This window comes from Dipodomys ordii, unplaced genomic scaffold, assembly GCF_000151885.1.
Source record: "Dipodomys ordii isolate 6190 unplaced genomic scaffold, Dord_2.0 Scaffold156, whole genome shotgun sequence".
Classification (NCBI taxonomy): Eukaryota; Metazoa; Chordata; class Mammalia; order Rodentia; family Heteromyidae; genus Dipodomys; species Dipodomys ordii.
Genome location: NW_012267372.1, coordinates 327,439 through 338,050, shown reverse-complemented (window position 1 = coordinate 338,050; position 10,612 = coordinate 327,439). Strand labels below are relative to the sequence as shown.

The 10,612-nt window shown below is 61.6% G+C and overlaps 2 protein-coding genes across 2 annotated transcripts in view; one reads left to right on the top strand and one right to left on the bottom strand.

Annotated features, from left to right (window-relative positions):
* The window catches only part of Npas1 (neuronal PAS domain protein 1), an 18,403-nt gene extending 11,148 nt beyond the window's left edge, over nt 1-7,255 (top strand). Inside the window, exons 4-12 of the mRNA XM_013032639.1 lie at nt 1,517-1,590; nt 2,144-2,233; nt 2,984-3,155; nt 4,047-4,162; nt 4,528-4,685; nt 5,305-5,411; nt 5,856-6,003; nt 6,544-6,638; nt 6,751-7,255. Of these exons, the coding sequence (XP_012888093.1) occupies nt 1,517-1,590; nt 2,144-2,233; nt 2,984-3,155; nt 4,047-4,162; nt 4,528-4,685; nt 5,305-5,411; nt 5,856-6,003; nt 6,544-6,638; nt 6,751-7,190 (1,400 nt within the window). The 3' untranslated portion in view covers nt 7,191-7,255. The remainder of the gene's footprint in view (nt 1-1,516; nt 1,591-2,143; nt 2,234-2,983; nt 3,156-4,046; nt 4,163-4,527; nt 4,686-5,304; nt 5,412-5,855; nt 6,004-6,543; nt 6,639-6,750) is intronic.
* Nucleotides 7,256-7,376: 121 nt separating this feature from the next.
* On the bottom strand, nt 7,377-9,512 carry Tmem160 (transmembrane protein 160). The gene is made up of 3 exons (XM_013032650.1): nt 9,286-9,512; nt 8,125-8,217; nt 7,377-7,711 (listed from the first exon to the last, which is right to left on the bottom strand). Exons 1-3 carry the CDS (start codon nt 9,491-9,493, stop codon nt 7,446-7,448), a joined length of 567 nt encoding a protein of 188 aa, XP_012888104.1. The 5' UTR covers nt 9,494-9,512; the 3' UTR covers nt 7,377-7,445.
* Nucleotides 9,513-10,612: the final 1,100 nt, after the last annotated feature.

The following is a 10,612-nucleotide window of genomic DNA, read 5'->3' as shown; positions in this document are numbered from 1 at the left end:
CCACGCACGCCCCCCCACCCGCGCCTCCTCCCCGCATGACCACCCCCTCCCGCCTCGTCCCTGCGCGGCCCCAGGGCCTTCCCACACGCGCGGGTCCAGACCGCAAGTGCAAAGGCCCTGGGGCAGCCTGGAGACCCCACGGGGTCTCCAGCAGGGGGTGGACACGGAGGGAGTGGCGGGCGCCCATCGTGGGGGGGTCCGGGGAAGGCGCAGGGGGGGAGACCCCGGGTGCCGTGGGGGAGCCCGGGGTGAAGGGGTCTGTGAGGTCCACTGACCAGGCCCGGGCTCCCCGTCACAGGGGCTGGGGGCCCTCCCCACCGCATCCCACCCCCACGCGCACCCCATTAATGCTGTTAATTGCAGCCGCTCGCTCTGACCCGGGCTGATCCTGTGAGAGGGAAAATGAAGGAATTAGCAGAAATGACAGGGAAAATTGCCACAATTAGCCGGCCGCATTGTTCCAGTCTGTCACCGGGATGCTTGAACGCGTCTGGGGGAGGGGTCCCCGCCGGATCCGCCAGCGGGAGCAGGAGTGGGGGGGGGTCCCAGGTTTGAGGGGCAGCCTCGACACGGCAGTGGGGGGTGGCTGGGGCAGGGCCTGGGGCCTCGGGACAGGCCCGGACTCACAGCCACAGCCCTGGCAGAGGGACACCTCCCACGAGGCAGAAAGGGAAACTGAGGCACGGGGAGGCCAAGGCCCCGCCTGAGCTCTGAGCCTTGCGGGCTGCAGGCCCTTGCGGAGCTGTGTGCCCCGGAGTCCCGCGCCTGCCTCTCAAGGGCTTCCGGGTCTCAGTTAGGGGCCAGGGGGCCCAGGGCCTCTGGGGCTTGGCCAACCCCCAACACCTGGTCTGGAACCCCGAATCCCGGGTGAAGGGGAGCACGGCCTCTCTGTCATTTGTCCTCGGTGCTTTCTGTTGTTTTGTCTTTCCTGGCACCGGGGCTTGATCTTGACTTGTGTGCTTAGCTGGTGCTCTACCAGTTGACTCACGCCTCCAGTACAGCTTTTCCCTAGTTCCTGGGAGACGGAGTCCCAGACCTTCCTGCCCAGGCTGGCTTGCAACTGCGATCCTCGGGATCTCAGCCGTGGCCCAGCCCTGGCCAGCATGGAGGCGGTCCTGGGGCTGTCATTTGTCCACCCCCGGGACTGGGAGCCCGGTCCAGGGAAAGGCCGTGCCGTGCCCGTCACCTGGGAACAGGGGGGCTGGAGGTCCCTTTTGTGCAGCCAATCCGTGCAGGAAGGAAGGCGCCTGCACCTGTCTCTGGGTCCAAGTGCCCCTGTCTCCCCCACCCCAGCCCTGCTCCACACGGCACCCGAGTTTCGGGTGCCCACAGTGGCTGGAGCCTGGGGCACAGGGGAAGGAACACCGACTCAAGTGCCAGAGCCCTTGCACGTAGCAAGCGGGAGGCCATGAGTTCAAATCCCAGTAGCACCAAAAACAAAAGGGGATTATTTATAGGCTCTGTGCCTGTGCGGGCCAGGCGCCGGCCACGGCCCCATCCTTCGCTCTGTCCCCAGCCCCAGGCCGGCGGAGCGCCACGGCGCTGGTCTCCGAGGTCTTTGAACAACACCTGGGGGCGCACATCCTGCAGGTGAGGCCCTGCCCCGACCAGCTGCTCCTTGCTGCTCCCTGGCGGCCGCTCGCGGGAACAGACCGACTTGCTGTTCTGTGCTGCCCTCTGGTGGTCGCGCTGCGGAACAGCTTGGCCTTCTGCTCCGTGCTGTCCCCTTGTGGCCAAAAGCGAGAACCACCCTTTCCCCGCTGCTCTTTGCTGCCACCTCGTGGTCGTGCCCGGGAAGAGCTTGAGCCATCATTCCTTGCTGGCTCCTGGTGGTCAGAAGCGGGACAACCCCTGCCTGTTGCTTCCTGCTGCCCCCTGGTGGCCACAGCCGGGAACAGCCTGGCCCGTGGCTCCCTGGCTTCCCCCCTCGTGGCCGCCCCCTGGAACTGCACCCACGTCTCCTGCATCAATTCCCCACCTAGCCCAAAGTTGCACCGCATGCTTGTCCTGCCTCTCCTACCCTGGCGGCTGCCCTTTTCCATGAGCCACCGCAGCCCAGCATCCCCAGATCAACCCGCTGCAGGCGGAGCCCCAATTTCAGAGCCTGTTTTCCCACTGGTCGGCTGCTCTCTCACGACTCCAGTCCTTGGATGGCTTCGTGTTTGCCTTGAACCAGGATGGAAAATTCCTCTACATCTCAGAAACAGTCTCCATATACCTGGGACTCTCACAGGTAAGGCCCCCGGACCCCGATCCCGATCCCGCCATCATCCTCACTGTGATTGACCTCACTAATCCAGCATGGGGGAGAAAAACAAGGAGGGGGACAGAGACAGAACCTGTGGGTTCCCAAAGTGTGTTCTTTGGACCCCTACATGGCGGCCAGCGCAGTTCATCTTCCTGGAGTAGGAGGTCAATTTGAGCAGAGCAATGGAAGATCGCTTTATCATTTCCACATTTTGGGCAGTTGGGAAATGCAGTCCACTGAAAATGTGGTATTTGTGATCGGCTTTGAAGGGTGGTGTCAGGGAAAGAAGCGAGGAGCTTCAGTGAATGTGGCATGCGGGCGAGGGGTGCGGAGGCCGTGGGAGCCGGGAGGGGCTCTGAACAAAGCAAGGCAGGTCTGTCACTGGGAGAGGGGACAGTGAACAAGGGGCAGGAGTCCAGGTCACTGTGGGGAGTGGGGAGATGGGGACTGGGCTGAGGGAAGTGGAGAGAAAGAAGACCCCCCCTCCGAGGGGGGACTGGGAGTTAGGCTTTAATACGTCTCACTTAAGGGGTTTTTTTCCCCCAAGATTTGGTTTGAGCCAGGCCCTTCTTATTAGAAGCATCAGGGGCAGATCATGGAATCAGAGTAGGCAGAGAGAGGCGCCTGAGCTTGCCTCCTTTAAGGATGTTTTTATAAGAAGCCCACGTAGGGTAGGAAGTGCCCTGCAGTCCGGCGCGCAGCTCACCGTCCCGCCTTCCCCGCGGCCGCCGGCAGGTGGAGCTGACGGGCAGCAGCGTCTTCGACTACATTCACCCCGGGGACCACTCGGAGGTGCTGGAGCAGCTGGGGCTGCAGGCCCGGACCCCCGCGCCGCCCACCCCGCCTTCCGCCGCCTCCTCGGCCTCCTCTTCCTCCTCCTCCTCGCTGGCCAACCGGCCTGAGATCGGTAACTCCCAGACACCCCGAGGAGCGAGGCCTGGGGGTGGACAGCGCAGAGCCCGGCTCTCCGAGCAAAAGCAAATCTTTGTGGAAACAGGTCCTGGTCCAGGCGGAGCGGGTTGGCTTGTGCTAATTGCTCCTCAGAAAAGTCAGGCTCCCCACGATCTGAGATTTGGAAGGCCTCCCTCTGGCTGCTAAGGGAGAAAAGAGGCAGGGGGGTTGAGGGCGTTCAAATTGGACCGGGCTTGGGAGCAAGATTGTCTCCGTGTAAACAGCTGGAAATGACGCACAGCCCAGAGGGGTCAAGTTAGTTGCCCTAGATCACACATCTGTTGAAAGTTTGAGTTCGATGCAGCCCAGGTTTGTGCTTCAGTAGAAACTTCGACCCCATGGTGGGTAGAATTGGGGGCCCTGGAGACTCATCTTTGAGCCCTGAAATGCAGGGCCTGAGGCCGTCTCCTGTAAACAGGATTCTATGTTGGGCTTCTTGAAACCCCAGACATACGAGCCTTCCGACAACAATGCTCACAAGCTTGGGGGTTTGCAACGTGGGGACTGTGGTTTTGACGTGGGGGTCAGTCGTGTGTGGTTTTTAGGAGACCCCTGTATCCTGGAGCTTATAGAACATTCTGGATTTGTGACTTTAGTGTTGCAGCTCCCCATGCGCCCACTCTGTGCCAGGCCCTGCTCTGGGAAGAAGCCTCAGCCTCCTGGGGTCCAGTGGGGGGCGTGGTGGGGGACACTGGCGTGTGTCCACACTGGGGCGAGCGAGGGGCGGCTTCCCAGAGACCTGGCCAGGCCCCGGGCGGGGAGGGACCGCGAGGGCCCCCAGGTGTCTCCGGATGGAGCTGCGGGCATGGTCCCCGCAGGACCCCACAGCGCCGGCCCCTCTGCGCAGAGCCCCGCCCCTCTGGGGCACGCCCTCCTGCCCGGGCGCAGGAGCGTTCCTTCTTCGTCCGCATGAAGTCCACACTCACCAAGAGGGGTCTGCACGTGAAGGCCTCGGGGTACAAGGTGCGATTTGCCCCGGAGATTGAACCCCGCCAGGTTCAGGGGGGATGGCGGGGAACGGGTCAGGGAGCTGCCACCCCGGGCCCAAGCTACAGGGCCTGCGGGGGACCAAGCGACCAGGAGCCACGCCTGCTCCCGGCCACGCCCACCACAGCCCCGTGCCATTTGGCCCCGCCCACCGTGCTGGCCCCGCCTTCCTTTTCATAACCATGCCCACCGCACTGGCCCCGTCTTCATTTCCAAAACCACGCCCACCGTGCTGGTCCCGCCTTTATTTCCATAACCACGCCCACCACGCTGGCTCCGTCTTCATTTCCATAACCACGCCCACCGCGCTGGCCCCACCTTTCCCCCCACTGGCCCGGCAGGTCATCCATGTGACTGGGCGGCTGCGCGCCCGCGCCCTGGGCCTGGTGGCTCTGGGCCACGCGCTGCCTCCAGCCCCGCTGGCCGAGCTGCCTCTCCACGGACACATGGTGGTGTTCCGCCTCAGCCTGGGTCTCACCATCCTCGCCTGTGAGAGCAGGTAGGGGGCTGGGAGTGGCGGGGCCGGGGCTGGGTGGGCCTCCGCAGCGGGCGCGGCGGCTGAGGCCTGGCCCGCGCCCCATCGGCTTGGATGGGGCCTTAAGGGTGGCGGAGAAGCTGCCAGGCCCGGTGGGAATCGAGGGAGGCCCAGCCCCTCCCCAGTTCCTCTCGGGGGTCTCCACAGCGCGGCCTCCCTTCTGCAGCACCTGGGGAAGGGTTCAAGGATGAAGTGGTTTCTAGGCAGTGGCTGGTTCGTAGCCTGCAAGGACACAGGCTGGAGGCTCACCCAGGGAAAAAGCTGTGGAGACCTCATCTCGACCAATAGAGCTGAGCGGAGAGGGTTGTGCCTCTAATGGCGACTGCAAGGAACTCCTAATAGGGTTGTAGCTTAGGCCCTATTCAGAAAATAACTAAAGCAAACAAGGGTTAGCGGGGGAGGGGAGTGCAGTGCAGGTTCAGCTCCCAGAATTGCCAGAATAGAAACGTTATGTCCATTTTATAGAGAGGTAAACCGAGGCCCAGGGTACTACAGAGCAAGAGCTTGGATCCTGGGAACCAGCTCTGTTGGTCTCCCCATCGGTGCTCCCCAGCACCTCCTCCCTCCTCTCTGGCATCCCTAGGGTGAGCGACCACATGGACCTGGGCCCCTCCGAGCTGGTGGGCCGCAGCTGTTACCAGTTTGTTCATGGACAGGATGCAAGCAGGATTCGCCAGAGCCACCTGGACCGTGAGACACCTCGGTCCCCACCCACCGCCCTGTAGACTATATATTCTCTCTGGTCTCCCCTGGTCCCCAGTTCCCCATCCTCCAGGGCTGACCACGGTTGCTCCTGCTGTACCTAAAGCTCCAGGGGTTCAATTGCACATAGAGGGGCAGCCAGGAGACTGGGCAGTGGTGCAGAATTGGGGGGGGGTGCAAAGAGGACGGGGAGGGGCTTTCCTGACTCCCCCTGTCAATGCAGGAGGCCTGGCTGCTGGGGTCCCAGTTTTCTCTGACTGGCTCTCTGTCTCCCTCTCTACTTTTGTCTTTCTCCCCTTTTCCTTCCACCTGTCCCCCCCCCCACTCATCTTTCCTTTCCTCCCCACCTATCTCTTCCCCTCTACCTCTCTCTCTCTCTGCTTTGCCCTTACCCTGTCCCTCTGGTCTTTGCTCGTCCCTGGGCTGGCCCAGTGCTGGACAAGGGTCAGGTGGTGACTGGTTATTACCGCTGGCTGCAGCGAGCTGGGGGCTTCGTGTGGCTGCAGTCCGTGGCCACTGTGGCTGGGAATGGGAAGAGCCCAGGGGAGCACCACGTGCTGTGGGTCAGCCACGTGCTCAGGTGAGCACCACTGCACCGCCAGTTGCTGCTCAAGGATCCCAGCACAAGGACCTTCAGGGAAGGGTCCTGCAAACATGGAGAGAATAGCCAAAAGCCAGGCATGGTGGTGCCTGCTTGTAATCCCAGCACCCAGGAGATGAAGGCAGGAGGAATTGGAGGCCAGCACAGGGTGAAAAGCAGAATACACACAAAAGGGTTGGGCTGGGGTTCGAGTGGCAGAACACTTGCCTAGCTAGCAGGTGCAAGACTCTCGACTCCATTGAAGGATTGGGGGGAAAAGATCAGGGACCTGGGGTGAGTCAGTGTTGCTTGCTAGAGACAGAGGAGTCCCTGGTGGGGGGGGGCATGAGCTGGAGGTGCCTGGTGACCCCCCAAGCTGCCTTCTTAGGAACCAGCTTGCAGTTTGTAGGTCGGGAAACAGGCACACACGCTGTGTTTGCTGGTGGGGTACAGTGGAGGGAAGAGGAATAACAGGGCGGGAGCCCACCCTCTGCTGAGACCGAGACCCCCCGGCTCCTGCTCCCATTCTTTTGTCCTCAGCCACGCAGAAGGCGGCCAGACCCCTCTGGATGCCTTCCAGCTTCCAGCCAGTGTGGCCTGCGAGAACCCGCCCAGCCCAGAGCCAGAGCCCACAGGTAGGCCCGCCCCGCCTGCCCCGCAAGCCCCGCAGCCTTGGCTACTTAGGCTGTGTGGAGTGGAAGCCACCAGCAGCATGCGGCCGAGGGCTTCAGAGCGCTCCTCCTGCAGAGGGGGCCCCTCCGGAGGACGGGGAGCAGGCTACCCCCACCGAGGACGAGACCCCACCGGTCAGGGGCAAACGCATCAAAGTGGAGCCGGGCCCCAGGGAAAGGAGGGGCTCTGAGGACAGCGCAGATGAGGAGCCTGCGGCCCCCCCACGACCCGAGTTCACATCGGTTATCCGCGCGGGAGCTCCAAAGTTGGACCCAGTGCGGTCATGGGGCCTGGCGCCTCCCGGGGACCCTGCACCCGCCCTCCTCCACGCGGGCTTCCTGTGCACGCCGGGAGGCATTGGTGCCATCCGCTATGGTCCCGCCGAGCTGGGCCTCATGTACCCACACCTGCAGAGGCTGGGCCCAGGGCCAGGGCTCCCTGATGCCTTCTATCCCTCGCTTGGCCTGCCCTACCCCGGGCCCGTGGGGGCCAGGGTGCAGCGGAAGGGGGACTGAGGACTGGACTTGGAGGGCCGCGCTGCACCCCACCCTAGGCCCAGGCCTGCATCTGGTCTGGAGAATTAAACACCTGCTCCTCTTGGGGATGTCAGGGTCCCTGTCTGCATCTGGCTCACCGCCATCCTCCCCCTGGTCCTCCCCTCCAAGTACATGGAAGCACTACCACAACCAGGGCGAGCGAAGGCTCAGGTTTTAATGTCCCAGTGCTCCGGCCCGGGCCAGCCAGTGCCCAGCTGGTCCTCACCCCGTGGCTTACTCGGGTGGCGGCCGGCCTGCTTCATCTCGGCCTTCGGTGGTGCTCGTCCCCTCATCCTCGGGCACCAGCTCCACGTCCAGCTCAAGCTGGCCCATGTAGAGGCCCACGGCACAAGCCCAGAGCAGACTGGCGGCCAGCACAGCCCCCATACCTGCTGCTGCACCCCCCAGCGTCAGCTGCATGGGTCCCCGCAGTGAGGCCAGGCCCACGGCATATGAGGCACTGCCCCACACCACACACAGGCCACCCAGCAGGAAAAATCCTAGAGGGAAAGAGGGAGCGCAGTCAATGGGGGTGCAGTCAATGGGCACAAGGGGGTGGGCATGCAAATCAATGGGAGAGAGGAGCATAAGCTCAGAGCCAAGGACACTAGCATGGAATGCATCAGGGACTTAAGGGTGGCATCTGGGAGCCAGGACAAGCCTGAAGGTGGAGGGGCTGGCGTATGTGAGGGACTGGAACCCCCATGTTTGAGAAAATGGAATGGGGAGTCCCAAAGCTATGTCTGGGCCACCCCCTTAGCTGGGACCAATGCCCATGAGGACATGGTGGGGGAAAAGAAGAGGGTTTAACATACACAACTGGGGGAGGCATGAAACAGTCTACCCTGGGATGAGGGTCTCCCCATTCCCCATTCGTTTATGGGAAGTGACACCAGAGCGGTTCTGCACTCACCGTAGGCTGCTTCCCGGCCCATGTCGCTCTGCATGAAGGAGATGACCCCGATCCCAGAGGCCAGAAGACCATTGCGGAACCAGGAGAGGAAGGCTGCGGGAGGGAGAATGGACTGTGGTCAGGGCAAACACTGCCTGCCCCAGACCTGCCCCCCGCCCCACCTCACCCCAGATCATCCAAGTCCCCTCCATCCATCCAGTCAAGAGGCAGCCTCACCTCTCCTAGGAAGCCCCCTGCAGTCCCACCTCGAAATCTTCTCTTAACCTCATTTGATCCCCTCTTCCCCCAAATTCTGCAAAGATTTAATAAGATGGTCAGGCGCTCATGGCTCACACCTGAAATCCTAACCATTCAGAAGGCTGAGATCTGAGCCAGCCTGGGTAGAAAAGTCTTTGAGACTATGATCTCCAGTGAGCTAACAAAAAGCCAGAAGTGGAGGTGTGGCTCAAATGGTAAAATGCCAGCCTTGAGTGGAGCTAAGGAACAGCACCCAGGTCAAATTGGGGGTGGAGGGGAGAGAGAGAGGGAGACCCTCGTGTATACCTCCAGGCCAATTTCCCCTACACACGTTTCTCTCCAGCTCCCCCCCCCCACCTTCCTTCTAAACGCTACCCTCTCCCAGCAGGGGTGGGCGTCCTCCCTCTATCCACATCTCCCCTCGCTCAAGACCTAGGTGATGCCAACGGGCTGGTCCCAGCTCCAGTGTTAAACCAATCCGCGCCAGGCCGTGACGCCTGTCCCTCCAATCAGCTGGCATCTCTTGCTCTATTGGCTGTGCCCGTCTCCAATCAGGAGCTTGCCCATCAGTGCGGGGAGCCACACGCCCCGCGCAGCGGTCGCCTCTGCAAGCCGGACGGACCCGCACTCTCGGCGGCCCCGGGGAGCCTCTCTCTCATGCAGGCAGGGCAAATCCCATCCAGCCACCGGCCCCCAGCCCAGCTGCACCCCATTAATCCAGTCCCACCTCCTCCCGGCAAGCCCGCGCGCCCCAGGCGGACAGCCCGCGCCCTTGCAACCAGCTCCTCTGCGTTTCCACGTCCCTGCCGAGCCCCGGCCCCGTTGGGAGGTGGCGCAACCAGGGTGCTTGTTTGTCCGTGGCCGCTGCCAGGCCACCCCGCAGCCCGCTCGCCTCCTCCTGGAGACCCCAGTCCCTCCACAGACCTGTCTCGTGCGCCTTTCGGAGGAGCCAAGCGTCTGCGCGGTCCAGTTCGGACACTGGGGGTGGCGAAGCCCCGGCGCGGGGACCGTGGCCGGGGGCGAAGGACCCTCGGGCACCCCCGCTCCGGGGCCGCTGAGGTGGCAGCAGCGACCCCCGGAAGCGGAGTCGGGCCAGGCGGGCGGCCCGAACCCACCACCAGCCGCCTCCCATGGTTCGCACTAAGGGCCACTGCGCGCTGTCCCGCCCCACGGGTCACTCGTAGGCTGCCGTGCACATCACTCAGGCTGCGCAGCGTTCCTATTGGTATGTGTCTCCGTCACTCATACCCGGCAGACACTGCACATTGGTCAAAATGGCAATAACTCCCACCTTTGTCATCTATGCCGGTAGTGTGCGTCCTACCTTGCTCTTGTAGCTAGACTACGAATCCCAGAGACGATTGCGTCCGGGAAAGGTTGGTCGTCGGAAGCCCGTGGCGCGGTGTCTCCTGGGACTTGAAGTTTTTAACTTTACTTCCAACGGCCGGAAAACTCGATTATTAACGTAGAACCTTGCAAAACGTAGTGGAGCCTAGCAAGTTTCATCAGTAATCTCGCCAAGGAGAAATTACTAATGCTATTTCCTTGTATTCCTGTTCAGTCTTAGTTTTTCCCCCACTTGTGTTGTTGTTGTTGTCATGGGACTTGAACTCAGGGCCTGGGTGCTATCCCTAGGCTTTTTCCAAGGCTAGAACGGTACCACTTCCGGTCTTCTGGTGGTTAAGGGATGAGTCTCGTGGTATTTCCTGCCTGATCTGGCTTCCAACTACGATCCTCAGCTCTCAGCCTCCTGAGTAGCTGGGATTACAGGTGTGAACCATTACCTCTTCCCCCCCAACCCCCGCTTTATTATTTACAGAGGCACTGTATTCTTCCCATATTTCTTTCTTTAAAATACCTATTTGAGTGGTGCTGTGGCTCAAGTGGCAGAATGCCACTCAGGGACAGTGCCCAGGCCCCTGAGTTAGAGCCCCACAACTGACAAAATAAAATACCAATTTGGACTGGGAATGTGGCTTAGTGGTACAGTGCTAGCCTTGAACATAAGAAGCTCAGGGACAGTGCCCAGGTCTTGAGTTCAAGCCCCAAGACTGGCAAAAACAAAAACAAAAATCCTATTTTGGTTTGAGGACCATCCATAGTTTGAATCCAGCCCAGGCAGAAAAGTCTAAGAGACTCATCACTAATTAACTAGCAGAAAAAGAGAAACCAAAACCTACAAATGCCTGGCTCAAGCAACAGAGCACCAGCCAATCAAGGTAAGCAAGCATAGGGCCCAGAGTTCAAGCCC

Bases quoted from the DNA above. Each gene is read 5' to 3' on its own strand.
- Tmem160 (XM_013032650.1), bottom strand. From the start codon at position 9,493: ATGGGAGGCGGCTGGTGGTGGGTTCGGGCCGCCCGCCTGGCCCGACTC. The intron at 8,218-9,285 runs GTCTGTGGAGGG...TCCCTCCCGCAG, and splicing joins CCGAAAGGCGCACGAGACAG to CCTTCCTCTCCTGGTTCCGC. The intron at 7,712-8,124 runs GTGAGTGCAGAA...CTTTCCCTCTAG, and splicing joins GGGCCGGGAAGCAGCCTACG to GATTTTTCCTGCTGGGTGGC.